Raw genomic sequence first — 25,435 nt, forward strand, 5'->3', positions numbered from 1 at the left:
GGAAAATGAATTGCTGAGCCTCTAATTCCGAAATCATGGCTGAAAAAACTGGGGGTGTTCAGTGTGGAGAAGATGAGAGTCCAGGGAGACCTTGGAGCCCTTCCCAAGGCCTAAAGGGGATTCAGGAGAACTGCAGAGGGACTTTGGAACAAAGGGATGGAGGGACAGGACAAGGGGGAATGGCTTCCCACTGCCAGAGGACAGGGTTAGATGGGATACTGAGAAAGAATTCTTGGCTGTGAGGGTGGGCAGGCCCTGGCACAGGGTGCCAGAGAGGTTGTGGTTGCTCCATCCCTGGAAGTGTCTGAGGCCAGGCTGGATGGAGCTTGGGGCAGCCTGGTATAGTGGAAGGTGTCTCTGCCTATGGCAGGGGATGGAATGGGATGAGTCTTAAGGTCCCTTCCCATCCAAACCATTTTGTGATTCCATTACTCTAAATCTTGTTTGGAAAAATGAATGGCTGGTTACACCCTCTTTCCTCTTCATATGAGACCAACTTTTCCCCTTTTAATTAGTCCTGAGAAATCCTATTGGCTTGTTTGCTCTACAGCTTTGATGAAGTAGCACATTCTTCATCAGTTATTGGAAAAATGCTCCCTATCTCCCCACATGTTTTTGAGGAAGCTGTCCCAGGGATCACAGTGCAGCAGGCAGGGGCTCAGGGAGCTTTTGATACTCTCAGTTCTACACTATCAATGCCATTCTTCTTGTTAGATAATATTTTTCATTCCCAGTTAGACTTAAACATGCTGGAAGGAGCTCAGAGGAAGCTGGGAAGGTGGGAACACAGTGCAGGCACATTGACAGTCACCTGGCTTATATTTGTTTGCTTATGAAGGGTGGTTCCTTTGGTTCTCTTTGACTCTGGTTTCCTTTGGGATCTTCCTGCAGCAGCAGGAGGGGTCTCTCTCGCAAAGGCCTCTCCAAAGCAATGCAGGTTTCTGAAACAAAGAAACTTTCCATGGATTTCAGTGAGCTGTGAGCTCTGATAAATTATATCTGACCTGGAAACCAAAGCAGTGAGTGACCTGCTCTCAGAACAGCCTGAATTTCAGATTAATCCAAAGCTATTCACATATCTGAAAGCTTTAGTCCTCAGGTTGGGCATCCCTAAACCAGCCATTATCCAGATGTGCAAGCTGCCTCCAGAGCAGTGAAATCCCAGTTCCAGGGTGGGAACTGATGGCTCTTCTGTGCATGGAATATTCTGTAACTCCTCCATATCTGGAGGGTGAAGGAAGATGGAATGAATGAATCCCACATACAATCTCAGCCCCTCTAAATCAGACCTGCCATGCTGGAAGTCTCTTTTTCTGTTATTTTTGGTTGGTTGGTTGGTTGGTTTGTTTGTTATAATGAGCATGTTTCCATTAAAAACCAATGTATTTTAACTAAAAATAATTGTTTTTAACTAACATTTCATTGTCTGAATGTGGCATTGAAAAATTCAGGATTTGAAATTATTTTAAATTTATTTAAATGTATTGTGTTTGTATATCCTAAAATGAAATTCAAAAAGTGCTAACAAATTTTCTTTGGTTGTTGATGCAGTGCATGTCCTATTGATTTTCTGTTATTTTGTTCCCTTCTTTTTCTGTATATTGTAAATCTGCTGCCATGAAACAATGCAATTTCAGATGCCAAAGGAAAGAGGAGTCAGGATGAAGGAGAAAAGATTGTAAGGGAGACATCTGAGTGGCTGAAAGAAACAATGGCAGACAACGAAAGGGCGAGGAAGCTTCGGCGCCAGGAACAAGCTGCTGCTGAAGATCGTGCTTCCTTCTCCACATCCTCTGGTGGGGAGAAAAGTGGCTGGCACAGAACAGGTCAAGGCAGCAGTCAAGGCAGGGGCCAAGGACACTCCCTTGATTCTGGTGATGGAAGCCAAGTTTTTTTGGGAAAAGAAGGGCTACGCAAAACCCACATGAATGGAGAGATGGGGTCTGGGCAGTTTTCTGGAGCAGGTCTAGATGGAGACTCAGCAGCCAATGATGGCAGCATCTTTGGACTAAAGGGGGGCAGAAGTGGGTTAAGAGCTGTCCATGGCATGGACTCTGTGTCAGGCAGAGCAGGTCCTGGTGGTGCAGGAGGAGGGGCAGGTGAAGGGAATTCTGTAGATGGCAGAGGTGAAGGTTTGCTGAGTGCTGTTGACATTGACATGGGTGATGGAGAAAGTTTGGGCTCTCAGCATGACAAGGATGGGAATTTAGGTGATGCCAGTTACAGAGCTGGATTTGGGAGTGCTGGGAGGTTGGGTGGTGGAAGCTCTGTGCCAGATGGGCTTGATCCTGATTCAACTGGAATGGGAGCCAGTGTGGGTGATCTGTTCAGCAGGACTGGTCCAGGAACTGGAGCTGGGGGGAAAGCTGCAAGTGCTGGAATGGCAAGAGGAATGAGGTCCCACCATGGCAAGGATGGGGATGCCACTGTGGGTGACATGAATGGAGCAGGTATAAACAGAGAGGGACAAACAGGGACTCCCTATGGTAAGGATGGCCTGACACCTCATGTCAGTGGTCAGTTAGGGCAGACAGGAAGATCTGGCTCATTGTATGGGCCAGGAGGGCTTCCAGGTGGAGGTGGGGCTACACCTGGTACAGGTGGCCATTCCAGAGGAGAAATGGAGGCTTTGTATGGTCCAGATGGTCAGGCACTGGGAGCAGGTGCTGGTGGTGCTGTTGGAGTTGGTGCAGGGGGATTTGGGTCTCCCTATGGAAAGGGTGGTCTTCCAGCTGGGGGTGCTTTTGGTGGTGTTGGTGCAGGGGGACTTGGAGCTCCCTATGGGAAAGATGGTCTTCCAATTGGAGCAGGTGCTGGTGGGGCTGGTAGTGCAGGGGGACTTGGATCTCTCTATGGGAAGGATGGTCTCCCAGCTGGGGCTGGTGGTGCTGGTGAAGGAGGATTTGGAGAGGCTTTGTATGGTCCAGATGGTCGGCCACTTGGAGCAGGTGTTGGTGCTGGTGGTGGTGCAGGGGGATTTGGATCTCCCTATGGAAAGGATGGTCTCCCAGCTGGAGCAGGTGCTGGTGGGGCTGGTGCAGGGGGATTTGGATCTCCCTATGGAAAGGATGGTCTCCCAGCTGGAGCAGGTGCTGGTGGGGCTGGTGCAGGGGGATTTGGATCTCCCTATGGGAAGGATGGTCTTCCAGCTGGAGCTAGTGGAGCTGGTGTAGGAGCACTTGGAGAGGCTTTGTATGGTCCAGATGGTCGGCCACTTGGAGCTGGTGTTGGTGGGGCTGGTGCAGGGGGATATGGATCTCCCTATGGAAAGGATGGTCTCCCAGTTGGAGCTGGTGGAGCTGGTGCAGGAGAGGCTTTGTATGGTCCAGATGGTCGGCCACTTGGAGCAGGCGTTGGTGGTGCTGGTGCAGGGGGATTTGGAATTCCCTATGGAAAGGATGGTCTCTCAGTTGGAGCTGGTGTTGGTGGATCTGGTGGTACAGGGGGATTTGGATCTCCCTATGGGAAGGATGGTCTCCCAGCTGGAGCTGGTGGAGCTGGTGTAGGAGGACTTGGAGAGGCTTTGTATGGTCCAGATGGTCGGCCACTTGGAGCAAGCGTTGGTGGGGCTGGTGCAGGGGGATTTGGGGGTCCCTATGGAAAGGATGGTCTCCCAGCTGGAGCTGGTGTAGGAGAGGCTTTGTATGGCCCAGATGGTCGGCCACTTGGAGCAGGCGTTGGTGGTGCTGGTGCAGGGGGATTTGGATCTCCCTATGGGAAGGATGGTCTCTCAGTTGGAGCTGGTGGAGCTGGTGCAGGAGAGGCTTTGTATGGTCCAGATGGTCGGCCACTTGGAGCAGGCGTTGGTGGTGCTGGTGCAGGAGGATTTGGAATTCCCTATGGAAAGGATGGTCTGCCAGTTGGAGCTGGTGTTGGTGGATCTGGTGGTACAGGGGGATTTGGATCTCCCTATGGGAAGGATGGTCTCCCAGTTGGAGATGGTTTTGGTGGTGTTGGTGCAGGGGGACCTGGAGCTCCCTATGGGAAGGATGGTCTGCCAGCTGGAGCTAGTGGAGCTGGTGTAGGAGGACTTGGAGAGGCTTTGTATGGTCCAGATGGTCGGCCACTTGGAGCAAGCGTTGGTGGTGCTGTTTCTGCAAGCGCCAGGGGAATTGGATCTCCCTATGGAAAGGATGGTCTGCCAGTTGGAGCAGGTGCTAGTGGGGCTGGTGGTGCAGGGGGAGTTGGGGGTCCCTATGGAAAGGATGGTCGCCCAGCTGGAGCAGGTGCTGGTGTTAGTGGTGCAGGGGGAGTTGGGGGTCCCTATGGAAAGGATGGTCTGCCAGTTGGAGATGGTTTTGGTGGTGTTGGTGCAGGGGGACCTGGAGCTCCCTATGGGAAGGATGGTCTGCCAGCTGGAGCTAGTGGAGCTGGTGTAGGAGCACTTGGAGAGGCTTTGTATGGTCCAGATGGTCGGCCACTTGGAGCAAGTGTTGGTGGGGCTGGTGCAGGGGGATTTGGATCTCCCTATGGAAAGGATGGTCTCCCAGTTGGAGCTGGTGGAGCTGGTGCAGGAGAGGCTTTGTATGGTCCAGATGGTCGGCCACTTGGAGCAGGTGTTGGTGGTGCTGGTGCAGGGGGATTTGGAATTCCCTATGGAAAGGATGGTCTCTCAGTTGGAGCAGGTGTTGGTGGCGCTGGTTCTGCGAGCGCCAGGGGAATTGGAGCTCCCTATGGAAAGGATGGTCTGCCAGTTGGAGCAGGTGCTGGTGTTAGTGGTGCAGGGGGAGTTGGGGGTCCCTATGGAAAGGATGGTCTTCCAGTTGGAGATGGTTCTGGTGGTGTTGGTGCAGGGGGAATTGGAGCTCCCTATGGGAAGGATGGTCTCCCAGCTGGAGCAGGTCCTGGTGTTAGTGGTGCAGGGGGTGTTGGAGCTCCCTATGGAAAGGATGGTCTCCCAGTTGGAGCTGGTGTTGGTGGGGCTGGTGGTGAAGGGGAAGTTGGAGCTCCCTATGGAAAGGATGGTCTGCCAATTGGGAGTGGTGGTGGTGGTGCCGGGGGAGTTGGGGGTCCCTATGGAAAGGATGGTCTGCCAGTTGGAGATGGCGGTGCTGGTGCAGGGGGAATTGGAGCTCCCTATGGAAAGGATGGTCTCCCAGTTGGAGCAGGTGCTGGTGGAGCTGGTGGTGCAGGGGGTGTTGGAGCTCCCTATGGAAAGGATGGTCTCCCAGTTGGAGCAGGTGCTGGTGGAGCTGGTGGTGCCGGGGGAGTTGGAGCTCCCTATGGAAAGGATGGTCTCCCAGTTGGAGCAGGTGCTGGTGGAGCTGGTGTTGCAGCAGGTGTTGGAGCTCCCTATGGAAAGGATGGTCTCCCAGTTGGAGCAGGTGCTGGTGGAGCTGGTGTTGCAGCAGGTGTTGGAGCTCCCTATGGAAAGGATGGTCTCCCAGTTGGAGCAGGTGCTGGTGGAGCTGGTGGTGCAGGGGGTGTTGGAGGTCCCTATGGAAAGGATGGTCTCCCAGTTGGAGCAGGTGCTGGTGGAGCTGGTGGTGCAGGGGGTGTTGGAGGTCCCTATGGAAAGGATGGTCTCCCAGTTGGAGCAGGTGCTGGTGGAGCTGGTGGTGCAGGGGGTGTTGGAGGTCCCTATGGAAAGGATGGTCTCCCAGTTGGAGCAGGTGCTGGTGGAGCTGGTGGTGCAGGGGGTGTTGGAGGTCCCTATGGAAAGGATGGTCTCCCAGTTGGAGCAGGTGCTGGTGGAGCTGGTGGTGCAGGGGGTGTTGGAGGTCCCTATGGAAAGGATGGTCTCCCAGCTGGGGCTGTGGCAGGAGCTGCTCATTTTCCTCTTGGAGGTAAGGAAGCGATGGGATTGGGCCATGGCATGGATGCCACACTGAGCAGAGCTCTGGGATATGCAGGTGGAGCAGGAGGAGAGGGCTTTTCCAGGGAAGGCTCTGCCCTGTGGGGTGCAGGGTCTCCCTATGGTGAGGACAGAGGGTCAGGTGTAGCCACAGCTGGTGCAGGTGGAGTTGGGAGGCTGGGAGGGGACGGATGGGATTCAGTCGGTGGTAAAGGAGGTGTGGGAGCTGCTGGTGGACCAGGAGGGGAATATGTGCTGGATGCACATCTTGGCAGATCTTTGAGAGGTGAAACTGGAAAGGGCACTGCCAGTGATGTCAGAGGGCCAGGGAACAAAGGTTCAGCTGGTGACAGAGGGTCCCTGTCAGGTCCAGGAGGAGCCAGGGGAGAGGGCAGAGATTTCACACAGTTGGGCTCCCTTTATTCTGCCTTTGGAGAGGCAGGGAGTAAATCCCATGACAGATCTGTTGATGGGAGTCGTTCAGGTGGGTTTGGTCAAGGTCCACTGAGTTATGACCAGGTGTCAGGTCCTTTTGGTGGACCTCCTTCAGCAAACCAGAGAAACCAGGAACCTGACCTGGATCTTAAAGCAAATGATTCCCTGAACAACACGGAAAGCACAGCACAAAAGAGACGGAGTGTCCTGGATGATCTCAAAGGTACGTGGTTAACTGGTGACTCCTGCTCTTTGCATTTTGATACTCACATCCCTAATCCTGAAAAGAAATTGGATGTTATGGTTTAGAGAAACACAACTGTATAGAAATTTGGTTGTCCCATGATCCATTCCTATTTCTCCCACTGACTGGCTGCTTGATCTTACACAGTGTGCTCTGATCAAACTGCCTTAGAAGTCTAAATTACTTTCTTTGTCTAAATGATCTAAACCAGGTCTCATCTCTTCATTTGTGTTTCACATATCATGGAACAGACCAGTTCACAAACATACCAGTTCCTATAAGATTTCAAGGAATATCATCATGTTTCTTTGATACTGTTCCCATTCAAAATGAAGCTTTCACTTTATTTTTCATATACTTACTGTAAAGAACTGTGTTTTCTAAGTTCTGGGAACAATTCTGTGCCTGCATATATGGGATTATATAATGTAAAGAGCTCTTTTCTTTTGTAACATCAGGAATAATAAGGTGTTGCATAGAGTAAGAGGGGAGTAATGTGTTTGCAGTCATTTGAGTAAAACCTGTGGCTCCACCAACAAGATGATGATGTGAAAATTGTAGGAATGTGAAATATCAGGTGTATAATTGGAGAGGAATATTGACCTAATGGGATGGTTCACAAGTTAGGAATTATCATCGCTAAACCATAAATATAAACAAGGAAGTAAAATCATCAAAACTGGGGTTCAGGAGGAAGTGTGGGGTATATATTAGAGAGGAGATCGTGATGGTAATGGAGAGGACTTGGTAAGAGAAAGAGGAATACAAGGGTGGAGAACAGTGTGCCTGGGGCTGTTTAGGGGATGTGTTGGGCAGCCCATGTGTGGTCAGTGCAGAGGAAGAGGAGGTTGAAGCAGTATATTCACACCCTGGAGCAGCCTGTTTTTTTCCACTGGCTGTAGAGGGAGCCAAGATAATTAGCATAGACATAAACTAGCAAATCCACAGCTGGAAAATGTGATTTGTGGTGAATCCATTGTCCATGAGATGGATGTTGGGATGGTCCTCAAGGCACTGGGTGTATCCAGCTGGCCCACAGCGAGGTGACACAAAAGCCTCTCCTGACCAGAGGACCTTTTTTTTTAAAGCTCTTTTCATCTCACGTGCACATGCATTTTCAGCTCTAGGTGTCTCTCTGTAGCACAGACTTAGCTTCTTTCCCTTCCTTTGTGCTGTTCAGTCCCGCGCTGTTACCTCAACAAGCAGCTGGCGACCATGCGAGTGCTGAAGGGGGAGCCGGCTGAGCTGTCCTGCACTGTCAGCAGGGACAATGTGACAGGAACCTGGTTTAAGGATGGCCTAAAGGTGGGTTCCTTGAGCTTGCTGTTGGCTTTGGGTAGCAATGCTCTGCTCTCTGGCTCTACTTCCTAAGGGTGGTGTCAAGGTGTCCTTCCCCCTGAGAGTCACCTGCAGTCTGAGTGGGGCCCTGGAAGGGTTCCCAGAATCTCAGAGTGGTTTGGGTTGGAAGGGACCTTACAGATCATCCAGTCCCACCCCTGCCCTGGGCAGACACACCTTCCACTAGACCCAAACTTCATCCAACCTGGCCTTGGACACTTCCAGGCATGGGGCAGCCACAGCTTCTCTGGGCAACAGAATACCAGAATATTGTCATTAAATATGCATGACATTCCTAAATCTTTTCAACTGCATTTCAAATTGTAGTCTGTCCAGTTTTAGTTTGGATTGCATTTTTACTTTTTTTTTAAAAAGGATAGGTCTCTATCTTTTACTTTGTAGTTAACAAGCATGGATGGAGTCGTCTTTGAAAAGAAAGGTCTTGTCCACAAACTGATCATCAACAAGGCTGAAGATATTCATGCTGGGAAATACAGGTTTGAAGGTGGAGATGTAAAAACTGAAGCTTCAATTTTTGTTGAAGGTGAGTCTACTCAAACCACCAAGGCAGCATGAAATGGGCTTTAAATGTAATATATTTACTCAGAGACATGTTATTGGTTATTGAGATAAATTTATTATAAAGAATTACAAAATAAATGGGAAATGTTTTTTGTACAGGTTGGTTCATTTTGCATTTGCAAATTTAACTAAGGACCCTTCTGCCAGCAATTCAAATATTTCTGGGGTGCACAAAACACTTTACCAGGGCAGACTTCATTCTTGTGTTTAGTGTGTTGCCTAGGAGAAATTTTCTCTAGTGAAAGGACAGTGGGATACCACAAAATTTTGTGATAATTATCCTGTAGCAAAGCACAACTAAAGGTTCAGATCCAAGTGTTGTGAGCTTCTAAGCATTGCTGGCAGCACCATGAGGGGATCCCTTCTCTCCAAGGTGAACCTTATCCTCCTTGAATTGTGGTTTTTAATGACCTTGTATCACCTGCTTAGATCCTCCCCAGGTGGACAAAGTTCTCCTCAAGAACTTGACCAGTGTCCCCACAGTGGCCAAGGCTGGGGAGGGGGTGAAGCTGCGGATCCCATTCGAGGGTCGGGGCCCCATCAGGGCGGCGTGGCTGAAGGACAGGATGGAGCTGGGGGATGACTCCAGGATCCGTGTGGACAAGACAGACACCTGCACCACGCTGTCCATCTCCAGCTGCGACAGGAGGGACTGTGGGGATTACAAAGTCAGGCTCAAGAATGACAGTGGTGTCCTGGAGATCAACCTAAAGCTCATGGTGATAGGTAAGATCCTATAACATTCACTGTGGCTTTCACTGTAAAGCTTAGGCAGGGAATCCATTGACACTGGTGACAACCTTGTTTGGAGTGACTGGGTATTTAGAAAGGAATAAGACTCTCTATATTGCCCCAAAATCAGGGTACAAGGAAAGATTGCTGAACATGCTTCATGCCCTTTAGTACAAGGGAAAACAAACCTAGTTTGGTGTTTCATGGCCTAAGCAGCTGAGTTTTGGGTGTTCAGACACTGTGAGAGATGTGACTGTAACCAACATGCAAATCTGAAATAGGATATCAAGGTCCAATTCAGCCCTCCCATAAATGTCTGGGCTCCTTTGGGAGACCAGAAATGATGTTTTGCCTGTATTAGCAAGCTGAACTGGTGCAATGCTTATGAGAACTATTGACTCGGGGAGAGCAAGGGCATGGCTTTCCATCTTCTCCATCAAAAGTTAGAAGAGGTCAAGTTTGGAAGAGGCAATTCACATGTCCAGCCCTCATCCTACAACTGTGCCTGCATTTCATCAGAACAGTCTCCCAGCTGGTGAGCAAGGGATAGTGTCTGCTCCAAACCCAGGAGCAGGTCTGGGTCTGGAGCCAGCTGTGTCTCTGTTCATCTTTCCAGACAAGCCACAGCCTCCAGCAGGACCCATCAAAATTGTCGAAAGCTCCGCCAACAACATCACGATCCAGTGGAAGCCCCCAAAGGACGATGGGGGCAAACCAGTGCAAAGGTACCTCGTGGAGAGGCAGCAGGTGGGCAGGAACGACTGGGAGACTTTGGGAGAAACCCCCAGGAGCTGCACCAGCTTCACCACAAACAAAGTGGAGGAAGAGATGAGCTACTACTTCAGGGTGAGGGCCACAAATGCCGAGGGAGTAAGCGATGCACTGGAGTCAGGGGAAGTGAAGGCTGCTGGTAAAGGTGAGGAGAACTCATAATTCATAATTCAAATTGGTAAATTCATTATCAAAGCTGACATCAGAGGAAACTCACTGCATTGCGGATGTTGCTACAGATCTCAACTTCAGTCTTCACACAAAGCTGTGGAGGTTGCCCAGCAAGAGCAGCAGTTTGTTGTAGGCTCTGCTGATGCTGAGTGAGATGTAATTATTCCTTGGTCATGCTCTATTTTGGATTGGAAAGGAAGTTTCATGGGGGAAATGCAAAACACATCAAGATCAAAGGAAATTTTTCTCAGTGTGGCTGCAAAGGGAACATGTGAGGCCTTTTCTTAATTCCACAGACAAAAGAACTTATATGTGCAGCCCTTCTCAGCATGAGCACTCCACTCCCCCAATCTCCAAACAACTGAATATTGGTTTTGTCCTTCAAGAAGTTTAAATACTAGAACAGGTTTGCCATGAGCACAAATGCAGTACTAGAGAGAGCAATGTTCAGTTCTAATTATCTTCTTTCTCCATTCTCATTCCCATGATTCTGTACCTTGGACACTTTAGCAGAGGGCAAAGAAAATCCGTTTTCTTACCAGTTCCTTTGTTGTAAGCAAGAATGATGCTGATTGTTCATATGTAGGAATGACACACCCCACTGGCAGAGGAATTGTCAGTCCTGATGACAGCAGGTCTTTTGTGAAATCCAAACTAAGGAACAGTGTCTATGCTGGATCCAGTTTGTGTGGGGAACAGGATCCACAGCTTCAGGTCTCAGCCAGGTTTTCAAAGCACATCCATAGGAATACCTGGGGGAATCTGGAAGAAGAAATTCCACACAGCATCATTTTATCTTGCCATAAAAACATACCTGCCAATAATGAAGCCATTGTCTCTTTATAGGTTCTCCTGGTGCCCCAGATCGCCCTGAGATCATCAGTGCCAGCAGGGACACCATCACCATATCCTGGAAAGCTCCCTGTAAAACTGGCACTTCCCCAATTATGGGATACATTGTTCAGAAACGCAAGAAGGGCACTGTGACCTGGCTGCCAGTCACCAATGCGCCTGTCAAAGGTGGGTGTTCTGACTCCTGGAACAGCCCAGTGGATTTGAAATGGCAAAAATGTCAGCTGGGTTTAGGAGCTGCTTAGGATCTTACACCTTTCACATCAAGGTGGTGATGGGTGACCTTGGAGGTCTTTACCAACTAAATGATTCTGTGATTCAAGGGCTGTTTGATTTTGAAAGGAATACAATGAACACATCCCAGAAGATCACATGCACTTGGCTAGGGAATGGCAGGGGAATCAGTGACAGCTTTTGTGGCTCCTGAGACTTTTTCTGTCCATAATTCTGCCTGAAGTAAGGCACAGCTTTGTTGTGTCACCTTTCCTGATGGGGAACAGCTCCCCTGAGGCAACACCTCTCTCCTCTCTCCTCTCTCCTCTCTGCAGACAAGAAACTGAAGGTGACGGGCCTCAAGAAGGGTGTGCAGTATGAGTTCCGTGTGGCAGCTGTCAATGCTGCTGGCACAGGACAGCCCAGTGACCCCTCAGAGCCTGCCTTTGCCCGGGACCCCACCAGTAAGTGCCCTGCCCTGCCCTGTGCTCTGCTTTCAGGGTATTCATGGAGAGATGTTCTTAAATCCTCTGTAAAAGTGTGTGGAGACAACGATCAGTAATTGGGGAATGTTTCATGGCTAAGAATCAGCTGGAGGAAGGAATGGAAGGATTTCCTGTAGGATGTCCAAGTCAAGATTTGGCAGGCCCCAGTGGGGAGAAATGTGCAGTGTGGAGGAACACTCAGGAGGGGCCAGAGTGTTTTGGGATGTTGTGGATTTACTGCAGGGCTGGTAGGAGCAAGGACCCAGATCCAGCTCTGAAAAACTGGAATGTGGGGCAACACAGCACGGTGGAAATCCAGTGCACTGCAAGAATGTTGGCAATCTCAGGCAGTGACTGAAGAGGGAAGAGAAATCCTAGAAAAAATAGTTTAAATAAAATTTCTTCATCCAGAATCTCCAGGACAAGTGCAGGACCTTAAAGTGAGCAGCAGTGACAGCACCAGTGTCACCCTGACATGGAACAAACCTGAAGTACAAGATGGGAATGATGTGAAAGGCTACGAGGTGGAGATGAGGCCCTGTAACAGCCTCAGCTGGACCAAGTGCTTCACCCTCCCTGCCGGGAGCACCTCGTGCAGGGTGCAGGGCCTGCAGGCCAAGGAGAAGCTGTTCCTGCGCGTCAGGGCCCTCGGCGACGGCGGCCCCGGGGAGGCCACGGAGCTGGAGGCGTGTGCTGGAGCTGCCGCTGCTGCCCTGGGTGAGTCAGGGGCCCGGGGCTCTGTCCCGGGAACGGGGCACTCTCCTGTAGCTCTGTCCCGGGAACGGGGCACTCTCCTGTAGCTCTGTCCCGGGAACGGGGCACTCTCCCCGGCTCTGTCCCGGGAACGGGGCACTCTCCCTGTAGCTCTGTCCCGGGAACGGGGCACTCTCCTGTAGCTCTGTCCCGGAAACGGGGCACTCTCCCCGGCTCTGTCCCGGGAACGGGGCACTCTCCCTGTAGCTCTGTCCCGGGTACGGGGCACTCTCCCTGTAGCTCTGTCCCGGGAACGGGGCACTCTCCCTGGGGCTCTGTCCCGGGAACGGGGCACTCTCCTGTAGCTCTGTCCCGGGAACGGGGCACTCTCCCCGGCTCTGTCCCGGGTACGGGGCACTCTCCCTGTAGCTCTGTCCCGGGAACGGGGCACTCTCCCTGTAGCTCTGTCCCGGGTACGGGGCACTCTCCCTGTAGCTCTGTCCCGGGTACGGGGCACTCTCCCTGTAGCTCTGTCCCGGGAACGGGGCACTCTCCTGTAGCTCTGTCCCGGGAACGGGGCACTCTCCCTGTAGCTCTGTCCCGGGTACGGGGCACTCTCCCCGGGGCTCTGTCCCGGGAACGGGGCACTCTCCCCAGCTCTGTCCCGGGAACGGGGCACTCTCCCCGGCTCTGTCCCGGGAACGGGGCACTCTCCGGGAGCAGGAGCCGCCGGGCTGTGGCACACCGCAGCAGCTGCCCCCAGGCCCAGCCTCGCACAGGGCAGCGCTGCTCCTGCTCACCTCGGGGTTCTCTGCTCACCTCAGCAGGGCAGTCTCAATATTAACTGATACCAGATAGGCAGTGCACAGTGCTCAGCTCATTTAGAGACTCCTTTGGATAAAACAACCCTCAGAACTCCATTTTCTCCTTGTACTTACATTCTGCCCTCTGTGCAGGGCCACACCACAGTCACCAGACAGAACCTGTATGTGCCTTACCCCTGCTTGCACTCTTCCAAGGGAAAAATAGAGTTTCCACTCAATTTTTAGACAATCTTCTGAAATTAAAAATTTTATTTTGTTCTCCTAAATCACATTTTTAAATTATGTTTTGGATACTTTATTTTACTTTTTAATTGTTTAGTTTGAAAGTTTTCACCATTTTCAGTTTTCCATCTTTATTTACAATCTGTAGCTGTTTTTCCCCTGCTCTTTGGGAACATTGCAGAATTACAGATTTAAGAGATAATTCTCTGAGGGGTTCATCTTCCTTAACTTGGATCCTAAGTGAAAATGTCTTCTTTGGCATATGCCTGGAGACTCCATTTATCAATAAAAAACCTAAAATAAATAAAATCAAATAAATCCATCTAAAGCAGGTGTTCAGTTGTACACTGGAAACACTAAATGCAATTTAGCATTACCGTATTTGGTATGCTTAGATAAATACTAACTGGTGTAGTATATTGATGAAAAGAGAAAAGAAAATATTTTAAATACTAAAAAATACTATTTTAGATAAACTCTGCCAGCTTTCCTGTGGATGTTCTGTCCTCTGTACTGCATATATATTTTATAAGTGTCCATTGGAATTTCCTTTTTTCAGACACCATTTAAACACAAAAGATGATCCCTGTGATGGGATAAAGTGTGGCAAAGAGCCAATTTCTCTGTAACTGAGACATCACATGAATACAAAGATTGTTGTGAATGTATTTTTACATCATTTTCCCTTGTTTAGTCATGGTGATAAATAAATAGTAATGAAATTTGCGAGGTGTACACTCTGGAACTGAACCAGGGAGCTTTTTCCCACTGTGAGTCCCTCACCGGCCTCATTCAGCTGGGAGAGGCACCAGGGGGTGGAACACTGCAATTGTCACCAGTGACTGCACCAACATCCACCTTCTGGGAGCAATCTTTGTCTCTTTCAGTCTCTCCCAGGTTCCTGATAGATGACACGGTGAAAAGCTTCCTGCTTATAAAAGCAGGGGATCCCATCCGGGTGAAGATTCCCTTTGAGGTGGGTATTCAGGGCTTTGGAGGAATTCCCTGCCTGGTTTTATAGCAGGCAGGAAAACTGAGCCACTGTTTTTATGTCATGGAATTTTGTTTACAAGTCACTGGGCAAATAATTTGGCCTGCCTGTGCTGTGTAGACTTTCCTCACCTAGGGTGAGGAAAACATAAGCCAGAATCGAGCAGTCAGTCTTGGCAGTGGTGTTTTATGACATTGTGATCATTCCTTAACCTCTGCAGACAAGGCTTAGTGCTGTCCACCTAGCCTTATCAATGTTATCATCATCTGGTCCTGCTCTGTCAGACAGCCCAAATCAGAGATTTCCCTGTGACTCCCTCAGGAGGCCTTGGGGCACCATTTCCAGCAGCACCTTCACTGGGCTTGTCTCACCAAGCAGCAGCACTTGAGAACTTGGCAGGCACTGAGAGAAATCTCAGTGCTTTGGAGTGAGCTTGGAACAACACAGGCTTTTCCTCATGGGAAGTGTGGCCAGGCTTTGGAAGGGGCTGCCCAGGGAGGTTTGGAGTCCCCATACTTGGAGGTGTCCAAGGAACACCTTTTGTGTAAAAACTGTAAAAGAGCTCTTAAGGTGGGGATGGTGCATGGGTTGGACTCGATGTTCTTGGAGGTCTTTTCCAGACATAAATGATTCCATGATCCTCTAAAGTCTGGGACACCAGAGGAGGGTGATGAACTGTGTGTGTATTTGCTGGCCTTTCTCCTAATCTCTGGGAGAAGAGATCAAAGACGGCACAATGGAAATAAAGACTTAGAGGATGTTTTTTCTTTCCAAAACTAACAGATCTTTTTTTAAAAGCAGAAAATACTGTCTCCTGAAGTTATCTGTCCTTGATCTGGCATAGCTTGCTTGACACAGTTCTGAACACTTTACTGCAATTACATCCTTAAAGGACAAAAAGGAAAAACAATTTGTAAAGAAACTGTAGAACAGATCAGGGCTCTCAGATCCATCGTGGATCTGTACTTCTAAACATTACTATGTTGAGGAGGTGCATGTTTGGGGTAAGATAATGAAGCTAAAGATATAAGACACAGTCTGGAGGTGAAAGAAGTGGCTGTGAGTGGTTGTTGTTTGCAGGGATCTCCCGAGCCGGTGGTGACGTGGTTAAAGGACGGGCTCCCCCTGCCCGGCCGCGCCGCCGTGAGTACCGAGGAGGGAAGCAGCCAGCTGCTGCTCAGGGCAGCCGAGCTCGGCGACAGCGGCACCTACACTGTGGAGCTTGGGGATGGGCTGGGCAAAAAGGAAACCTTCAGCTTCCAGGTTCAAATTACAGGTAACTCACTGTCATCCGTGCAAATGTACCAGCAACTCCCAGCCTGTCCAGGCTGGGCATGAAGGGACTGAGAGCAGCCCTGGAGAAGGACTTGGGGCTGCTGGTGGGTGAGAGCTGGGCATGCCCTGGGCTGATCCCTAGCATGGGCAGCAGGGGAGGGGAGGATTCTGCCCCTTGCCCCCTCAGGTGGCACCCCACCTGCAGAGCTGCCCCAGCTCTGGGGGCCCCCAGCAAAGGAAGGATGTTGAGCTGCTGGAGCAATTCCAGGGAAGGCCATGGAGATGCTCAGAGAGCTGGAGCCCCTTTGCTCTGGAGCCAGGCTGGGAGAGCTGGGCATGTTCACCTGGAGAAAAGAAGGCTCCAGGGAGAGCTCAGAGCCCCTTCCAGTGGCTAAAGGGGCTCCAAGGGAGCTGGAGAGGGACTTGGGACAAAAGCCTGGAGGGACAGGACAAGGGGGAATGGCTTTTCACTGCCAGTGGGCAGGGTTAGATGGGATATTGGGAAGGAACTCCTCCCTGTGAGGGTGGTACAGGTTTCCCAGAGCAGCTGTGGCTGCCCCTGGATCCTTGCAAGTGTTCAAGGCCAGGCTGGACTGGGCTTGGAGCAACCCAGGATAGTGGAAGGTGTCCCTGCCCATGGCAGGGGGTGGGACTGGATGGGCTTTTAGGTCCCTTCCCACCCAAACCAGTCTGGGATTCCATGATTTACTGTGAGTAGGCAGAAGGCCACAAGCTGAGTTTAGCAGCATGAGCTCTGCTGCAGTTTGTCTGTGCAGGCACAGGGAGAACCAGGGTACAGTTTTCTATGAGATTGTCTAATCTCACTTATCTGCAGGACAGAGCAATCCACTGACTAAAACTGTCCTGTGAATGATGGTGATCAGCACAGGCTGTAGGACACTGAGCACGGCTCTCCCAGCTGTGACCCCTGGAGGAGAAGCAGCTGAGCTGTACCACCCTCCTCTCAGCCAGTGCAGATGTTGTGCAGCAGCAGCAGCTCAGTCCATAGCAAATGCAGCTGTGTGCCTGCAGAAGGAATGGCATTTTGTCCCTTCCAGTGACCAGCATGGTCACTGAGCCCCACACATGCAACAGACTCCAGGATTTTAGGGTTCTGTGCCACTGTCCCTACAGCTGTGACATTGTGTGCCCTCCCTGGCAGATGTCCCTCAGCCCCCTGGAGCCATCCGGCTGGAGGAGAATGTCCCCAACACAGTGACAGTGACCTGGGAGCCCTCAGCCTCTGAGAAGTGGGAGAAGAACCTGTACTACACTGTCCTGAAACGGGAATCCCAGAAGGGCCTGTGGCATGTGCTGGGGGACCTGATCTACAACAACAAGTTCACCTTCACCAGGGTGGTCCCAGGCAGGGATTATTACTTCAGGGTTGTGGCAAAAAATGACCTGGGAGCCAGTGATCCATCAGAGACTGTGCAGCCCTGGAGGATCTGGAAAAAAAAGGGTAAAACATTTTCAAGTATTTCTCTGTGTTGTGTTTTGTTCCTTTCATTGCTTCTAACACCCCACCCTCAAATGGATCTCTCCTCCTGGGAATATTCAGTGGCCCAGAACAGGAATGCACAGAGATGCCCTGAGGAATTCCAGCTGGGCAGGGAAGGTTTGTCCTTTCTGCAGGGGCATTATGCAGACAGGCCCTTCATTCCCAGCCATTATGACATACCATTTGCCCCAAAATGAATTCCCAGCAAAATCTAAGGCTTTAGTATTGTAGAAACCAAAGTTTCTGACTTTGAAGTTAAATGTTGTGTAGTTCTGAGGAGCAGCAGAGGTTACAATCCATAGGTGCATGAGATCTCTGGTAATTTGCAGAATTCCAGACACTGCACAAACAAACCCCTGCAAACCCTGCAGTGCTGGGAGCAGTATCTGAGTGTGTGTTTGGTGCTTTATATTTCACAGCTGAATTTCAAGTGAAAGCACAGAAATACAGGGGAGTTAACCAGAACCAGCCCCCGAGGTTCCTGGTGCCACTAAAGTGCCACGTGGTGGTGACAGGCAGCGAGTGCCACATGAGCTGTGCTGTTGGAGGCTATCCCCCACCAAAAGTCACTTGGTACAAGGACAGCAGAGACCTCTCCAGAGATCCCAACTACTTCTGCACCAACGACTTCGGCGTGTGCTCGCTGGTGGTGCTGGGGGTCACCAAGCAGGACGAGGGGGAGTACATGGTGGAAGCCAGCAATGAAGTGGGCCGTGCCTTCAGCAAAGCCTTCCTTGCCATCAAAGGTAACTGCAGGGCTGCTTCCCTGGCAGATCCAGGGGTGTCACTGCTGCCCAGGGCCTCAGAAATGGTCCCCAGCCAGCTCCACCTGCTGACAAAGCAATGGGACATCTGGGCTGTTTAACTGAATTCCTGATCATGATACTCGTGATCAAGTACTAAACAGAAGCAGAAATAAAAAGGGAAAGACCACTTGATTTCTACATGACCCAGAGGTTTTGGCTGAGCTTGAACAAATTTTTTAGAAGGAACAATCCCATCTTCATTAGGTAGGATAATATCAAGGATTCTTCTCGAGTGCAGGACCTGCAGAATAAAAACCCTGGTAAATGTGCCAGGTGAGGGGAGCATTGAGGGAGCAGCTGATGTTTAGCCAAAGCCAACACAAAGGGAGAAAAGAGGGACATGGTCAGAGGCATTGGGATCCTCATGTGGTTGGAAGGGCAGTGGGATTGGCTGGGGATAGACTCTTGGATATACTTAGGGATAAATATTGTTGGTGACTGTACCCAGGGAAATATCCTTTACTTGGAGTCAAATATTTTTCTTTAAATGCAAAATACCTTGCTGGGATTACAGGAGTGGCAAAATGGGTCAGTTAAACCCCTGTCACCCTCTTGCAGAGTTTTAGGCCCTGTAATATTTCAGCTCCCCCTCCCAGGGAGCTTTTCAGACTATTTCTGATCTTCCTCACTACAACCCTGAGCTGCTTCTCTCTCACTCTCACTTTCAGACTCCTCCCTGTAGCGTGGCCCTGCTGAGAACATCCCTGCCTGGCTCCAAGGATAAGAAGGTTTTGGTGAGGACTCGTCCATATGAAGGCTGTGCATTTATTGCCAGATGTTCTTCACAGTCTGAGGGTGTTGTTTTTCAGATCCAGTGATTGCATGTTGAACATGATGCTGCATTGCCATCAATACTGGGGGAAAAAAGCTTTAAGAGCACTGTATGTTTTTTTAAATAATCAGGCTTTCTATAAGACCTTTAAAACACAGCTTAGAAGCTTCAGGAACACAGAAGATGAGAGGAAAAATAATTGGCCAAATTGAAACTTTCAGTGGAGAACACAGGTGGGGGAGAGACCATCCTGCCACAGCACTCACCCACAACAAGGACCTTTCTGGACATCAGGGATCTCTGGTCCTTTCACATATGCTTTTTCAAGCCAACACAGTCACGTTGGATTCCATGTGATTCTCTGCAGGTTTCCCAAATCTGGCAAAAGCAGCTCTGCATATGTTCTACTACCAGTAGCTGCTAAGTAGATTATCTTCCCTAACCCCTAAGTTTAAAAGATATCTGCCTGCTCATTTTGTCTGAGCAGGAGATGAAATCTCAAACCATCCTTCATGGGGCAGGTGAAGCTCCCAGTGCAAAGGCAGTGGTGGGAAGGACTGGCAGTCTACAACCGGCGTGTGAGCAGAGCAACTCCCCAAACCCTCAGCATGTGCTGTACAAAGGCCGTGCCAGTCCTGAATCACCCCCAGCATCACCTGTGCATCCCAACTGCCCCTGGTCATGGCACTGCTGGGAGCCTTTGCCTCGAGCAAAAGAGGTGAAAAATCCTTCCTGTGTGACCAGAAATCCGAGGGACTCCCAGGGTCCTCCTGCCATGGCCAGGGGCTCCCAGCACTGGGCCTGGACAGCAAAATGTTCTGGTGGCTGTGGGAGGGTGTGACAGCCAGAGAGAGCACCAAGGGTACTTCGAGACAGGAGAGAGCAGAGCCAAACAGCTGTGGGGCTGGAATGTTCTTGGGATTACATTTTGTACAATGTTGTACAGATGTAGCAGCAGTAGATAATGAAATTAAACCACAATTCAGGGAAATCTACCCCGAGTCCGTGTTTATTCTGGAGAAGGAATCCCAGTCAGTTCCTGGGTCCCTGACTGCTGCAGTTTCACATCTCATTGCTGCACATGGTCATCCTGGGTCCTGACTGCTGCAGTTTCACATCTCATTGCTGCCCTTGGTCATCCCTCACGGAACTGCTCCCGCAGCTCCTCCTGCTGCGGGGACGGAGGCAGCGGGACATCACCTGCAGGGCAAACTCGCTTCCTGGCTGATGAGCACAAGAGACAAGATTGATGGAAGCTGGGATTGGGGCTGAAGGACCTCGGGCAGCCGCGGCGCAGCAGGAGCAGGAGACTCCTGCAAGCCCTGCTGCGGTGTCTGCACCAGCTCCAGCAAATGCTCGGCTGCCGCTTTACCCGCGAGCTGCGATCCCAGCCGCAGGCGGGTCCCTGCCGGGGATCGCCTTCGTGATCCCCAGTGCGGGGCTGGAGGGGCTGGGGGCACCCCGGAGTGCGGCCGGTGTCCCCGCCCGTGGCAGGGTGCGCTGGGACGGAACTCGGGGTTCCCCCGGCCAGGCCCGGCTGTGGCGCTGCCAGCGCGGCCCGAGCCCGAGCCGCCCTCAGCATCGGCCCGCGCCCCCGCGGCAGCGCTATGGGCTCGCCCGGGCCCCAGCGCCCCCGGCACCGACCGTAGATGGTCTCTCCCGCCCCGCTAACAGGTCCCGCCCCCCCGCGTCCATCACGCCAATGCTGTCAGTGATTGGTCGATCCTCGGGGCCCTCCCCGACCCAGTCAATGGCGGCCTTTCCTGCCCTGAGCTAAGATGGCGGCGCCCAGGACCAGCCCGAGTGTACTCCTGGGCTCCTCTGTCGCTCAGGGACCCGGGGAGCGGTGGGCCCTGAGCGTTGGGTCTGTGCTTGCGGAGCGTCCCTCGGCTCCAAGTCTGTGCCTCCCAAGCGTCCCTGGGCTCCGGGTCTGTCCCTCGCGAGGGTGCCGCGGTTCTGCCCGAGGCTGCTCGGACGGCGAGCGCTGCTCTGGCCTCGGGAAAGGCGCGGGCACCGAGCGGTCTCTGAGGGAGCGGCGGCAGCGTGGGACGGGCCCGGGAGAGCCGAGCAGCGCCGGGGAGGGGTGAGAGGGCGGGAGAACAACAGTGAAGAGAAGGAGAAACAGACAGAGGTGGTGATCCGGGCGTAGGGCGGCAGCGAGAGGAGCTCCGTGACTGCGAGGGAGCGGGGGAGCGGGCGCGGGGTCACCGGGTACCGGAGCGTCCGGGGCCGGGGATGCCCAGCACGGGCACGGGGCACCGGGGATGCCCTGGGCAGGGGTTGCGCCCTCGCCATTCCCCCACCGGCTCCGAGTGCCCGCCGGGCTGGTGGCGCGCCTCGGGCGTTCTCATGGGGCTGCTGCGGCCTCTCGCAGCTCCGGGGGCGGTCCGAGCTCCCCCAGAGCTCCGCGCTGCCGCTGGAGCGGCCGGAGCACCCTCGGGATCCCCTGGAATTCATCGTGGAGCGGGGATCCATTCCGGGGAGAGCAGCGAGGGCTGTTCCGCGGGCGCTGCGCTGACACCGGGCGGGAGGTGGCATCCCCCGGGCCGGGGCACCGGCGCAGCTCCTTGGCTTCGGTTCCAGCACAGTTGTCCAGGACCTGTTGCACACCCAGTTCGTGGATAAATCTTGGGGATGTTCCCGGTCCTGGGCACTGGGTCCAGTCTGGAGGGCAGGAGAGATTCCCTCCTTGCTGGGAAAAAGGATGAAGTTTTTGGCCGTGCTCAGGGGAGCAGAGGTAGGATTTTCCCCACCCGCAGGTGGGTTCATTCCTCACCAGAGAGGTCCGGCCTTTCCCTGGATCCCGCTGTCCTCCTCCAACACCGGCAGCGTCCTTTTCCAGCCTGGAATTTGTAAACCAGTGAGGTGTGGGGAGAAGGCAGGGGAGTCACAGCAGGGCAGTCCCACATCCCAGGGTGATGGGGTGAGGGCCTGGGAGCGTCCCCGTGGATCCCACAGGCACAGGGGTGTGTGTCCCACCAGAGAGGATCCCCAGCGCTGCCTCAGGCAGGCAGGGACAGTCTGTGTGTCCCCTGCACACGGGGGGAGCCCCCCTTTGAGCAGAACTTGGACATGGCTGGGATCAGCTCCTCTTCAGCAGCACATCCTGGGCAGTGGTGCCCGGCCTCATGGCAGGGGTGGGCACGAGAACATCCTGCCCTGGCAGCTGCTGAAGGGCTTCACCTGCCACACTTGGCTGCAGAGGGTGACACTGTTCTGCCATCCTGCTTTCCCACAGACAGGATTGGGAGGTGTGGGCACAGCTCAGAGCACACCCAGCATGGCCTGGGCACTGCCATGGTGGGACAGGGTGGACAGGACCCTTTTCCCACTGGCTGCCAGGTTCTGCTGTCTCTCTGTGAGTGCCAGCATCTCCTTAGCAGCTCTTTGTCCACCTGTTTCATTCGCTGTCAAAACAACTGGAAAACCTTCCCAGTTGGGTCCAATCCAGCAGGTCCAGCTCTTAATTCAATTTAGCAGTTATAAATAATAACACATAAATAAATTTTTTTTTTTTTGTAACTTGAATGTTTCTTTCATCCTTTTCCACCTGGGCTAATAGAAGGTATTTCGTCATGGCAGGGGAGTGGAATTGGTTGGTCTTTAAGATCATTTCCAGTCCAAATCTGAAAGATGCTGTGACTCTGGGGGGCTGCTCCTCCTTCCAGGAACTATTTGTAATGGCCAAAGGATGTCCTAGAAGGATCCTGACCTGTGGTTCACTGTCACCAGGGTCTCAGTGGTGCTGGGGGTGGCACCGCTGCAGCCTCTGCTGGCACTTGGGAGTCCTTGGGGCCACTCCCCAAAATTCCCATCCCATGAGAGAGCAGCAGTGTCTCATTGGTGAAGTTTGTGAGCACCGAGGAGAGAAATGCTCCCGAGCTGGGAGGAGGGATGAGCTGAGCTTGGGCTCCCACCCCATGCAGGGCAGGCTGTGCTCTGATGGGCTGAGCTGTTCTCTGCCAGCGCTGGGATTTCCCCTGTTCCTGGGCTGGCTTTGGTGTCACTGCTGAGGTCAGTGGCTGTGCCAGCCTGGCATGGACAAGCTGGGGAACAGGTTCCAGCAGCGTTACAGCAAAATCCCCTCTCAGCCCCTGAGCAGGGAGGGTGGATCCTGCTGGGGCAGGAAGTAGCTCCTCACACAGGAGCCTCCTGGGCAGGAGGTTTGGGGTATTTGGCTGATTTCTACCAATCCTCCTCCACCACCCTCTCCCCCTCCCCTCATGCCCCCCAATTCTTTTGCTTGGACTCCATCTCATCTTTGGAGACTTGGAGAGCAAGACCAAGTCTGCCCATGAATCAGCAAGATCAGCAGGCTTTTCCAGGCTGTTTCTGAGTGCTGAAATCTCACTCAGGAATGCACTGCACCTTCTTTCCTTGTCGATTTTCCCTCTATAGGCCCTGCTTAGGAAAGGGTCTTCTCCATCCAGCACCGTGACCAAGGCCGTGCCTCCTCACCCTCTGCAGGTTCCTGGTCTCTGTGGGCTGGGAATGTCCATGTCCCTCTGTTTGCCCTGTTCAGTTGTGTGTCCCATCCCTTCCCTCCAGGAAAGAGCTGCTCAGGGCTTAGGACTCAACTCTTGCTGGAGGCCTTCAGGAAGGAGCTGCTGCTGCCTCCAGGAGGAGTTTGGATGCTGGTCTGGCTCTGCTGGGAGCAGGAGTGGGGGCAGGAGTTGTGCTCATGTCTTCGGCCCCTTTTTGTCCCAGAGAGCTCCGGTGCATCCCGCGGTGTGGAGTCCTCCCCGGGCAGGGCCTGGCTATGTTGGTGTCAGTCCCCCAGCAGTCCCTGGGGGTGAATTTGGGTCCTTTTCCCTTTGTGAAGGGTAACTCCTCTGTGGCTCCACGGCCCGAGCTCCTGGCAGAGCGAGGCGGGTCTGGACTGACGCTGGGCAGCCGAGTTTGGCACCCATGTCCTGGGTGCAGGTGCTGCAGGAGGGGCTCCGGGGGCCTCTGGGTCTCGCAGGGCTGAGCAGGGAGTGCAGCCTTGGAGCAGCTCCGCCCTGGCTGCACAGCCCGTCCCATCCCTCCCTCTCCAGGGAGTGGTGCTGGAGGACTGCGGAGCTCCCTGGCTCTCCCTGACAGGGCTTTTCTGTGCTCTGCAATTCAGCTCCTTCAGAGCCTGCAGACACCGGAGCCCCCATGAGCCTCGTCTAGGAGCTGCCATTGGCATCACTCACCTGGAGCTCTTCTCTCCTGGCTGAGGAGACTCGGGCAGGAAAAGCTGTAAACTTGAGGGTGCCCTGGCAGCTGCAAAGCTGCTGAGGGATCCCTTCCTGTGTCATTGGTGAATACATTAAATACCACTGGTCCCAGCAGGGCCCCTGAGCAGTCCTGGGGCAGCTGCTTAGGCCACATGAGAGGAATGAATTTGGCACTGATTGTACAGCACTGTCTATTCCTTAGGGGGTGATCCCAGGCTGTGTCCTGTAACACCCACACTGGAAATGTCTAGCCAGGGAGGGATGCTCTGTGCTGGAGGAGGCTGGTTTGGGATGTGGCCATCCTGGGGAGGAAGAATGGGACTCCAGTGGGGCCTTGGGTTGCTCCATGGCTTGTTGGGGGCAGGGTTTGGAGCACCCCCTCTGCAGGGTCAGGCAGCTCAGTTTGTTCATGGGAAGTGACAGGAAATGGGTTTCCTTCTCCAGCACACCTGGACAGGATGGGCAGGGGACAAGATGGGGACACAGTGGAGCCTCTATCTGACCCTTGGCCCTGGATCTGCACTGGCTGCCATTCCCTCCCTGGGGCCCTCCATGTGCAGGGATGAAGCTCCCATGGGGGGAAGCTCTGTTGTTACCCCAAGTCCTCGTTCTCTGTTCCTGTGGGTTTGGATGCCATGGGGGTGTGGGTGCCTTCCCTGTGCCCCTCTGGCTGGGGGTCCTGGTGTGAACCCTCAGAGCTGGGCTCTCTTTCCTGCACAGGAAAAGGGGTTCTGTGGAGGCTGGAGGGGGACACTGACAGCTCACATGACCTGGCTCAGTCACCCCAAAGGCTCCAGCTGGAGGTGCTGCCATTGGCACTGCAGTCAACAAGACCTGGACAAGTGTGGGGTGTTCTGAAACCCTCTGCAGTGTCCCAGCAGTGGCTCAGCTGTGGTGGGAGCACAGCAGGGCCCAGCTCAGCTGAACCTCTCAAGATTTGGGCAGTGGGTGCAGAGCTGCAGCTCCCAGGGCACTTCCCACCCATGGCACTTTTCCTGCAGGGAATGTGTCTGGATGAAGGAGCTTGTCCAGCCCTGAAGTGGATCTGTCAGCCATGAGCAGAGCTGCATGGAGGTGTCTACCAGACCACCATTTCCTGCCTAATCTTAATTCTGGGGCTGATGACATGGAAGGGAAACCAATGCCATGCAGTAGGATGGTGCCAGCCCTGCCCTGCCCTGCCCTGCCCTGCCCTGCCCTGCCCTGCTGAGGCCATGTCTGGGGAATGCAGTGGGGGCTGGATCCCCCATGTGGGGATCCTCATGGAACACAGTCTAGGGGCCACAGTGTGGGATTAAACCGACCCCTGCTGTGCCTGGTGGAGCTCCTGTACCCAGGGATGCAGCAGGGCAGCCCCAGTTCAGTGAAGGTGATGCTGTGTGTGCTGCTCTGACAGCAGCCTTGGGAGGCACCTTGATCGATGGAGAAGATCCTGTTACACACAAGAAGCTGTTTGATGAGGAAACCATCTCCACATCTGGGCGCCTCAACTGCTGGTTTTGCTCTATAAAGGGACTTTTGAGGTTTCTCAGT

General features: G+C 52.9%; 1 protein-coding gene across 1 annotated transcript in view; it reads left to right on the plus strand.

Annotated features, from left to right (window-relative positions):
* IGFN1 (immunoglobulin like and fibronectin type III domain containing 1) overlaps nt 1-19,651 on the plus strand; it is a 28,518-nt gene extending 8,867 nt beyond the window's left edge. Inside the window, exons 10-22 of the mRNA XM_071449920.1 lie at nt 1,638-6,452; nt 7,654-7,778; nt 8,214-8,355; nt 8,823-9,119; nt 9,742-10,041; nt 10,914-11,087; nt 11,468-11,596; nt 12,029-12,334; nt 14,244-14,332; nt 15,428-15,623; nt 16,785-17,084; nt 17,543-17,869; nt 18,598-19,651. Coding sequence (XP_071306021.1) covers nt 1,638-6,452; nt 7,654-7,778; nt 8,214-8,355; nt 8,823-9,119; nt 9,742-10,041; nt 10,914-11,087; nt 11,468-11,596; nt 12,029-12,334; nt 14,244-14,332; nt 15,428-15,623; nt 16,785-17,084; nt 17,543-17,869; nt 18,598-18,611 — 7,214 coding nt within the window. The 3' untranslated portion in view covers nt 18,612-19,651. The remainder of the gene's footprint in view (nt 1-1,637; nt 6,453-7,653; nt 7,779-8,213; nt 8,356-8,822; nt 9,120-9,741; nt 10,042-10,913; nt 11,088-11,467; nt 11,597-12,028; nt 12,335-14,243; nt 14,333-15,427; nt 15,624-16,784; nt 17,085-17,542; nt 17,870-18,597) is intronic.
* The last annotated feature ends 5,784 nt before the right edge of the window (nt 19,652-25,435 follow it).

The sequence above is a fragment of the Agelaius tricolor genome, unplaced genomic scaffold (assembly GCF_023055355.1).
Source record: "Agelaius tricolor isolate 1412-34295 unplaced genomic scaffold, bAgeTri1.0.p SCAF_30, whole genome shotgun sequence".
In the NCBI taxonomy this organism is placed as follows: Eukaryota; Metazoa; Chordata; class Aves; order Passeriformes; family Icteridae; genus Agelaius; species Agelaius tricolor.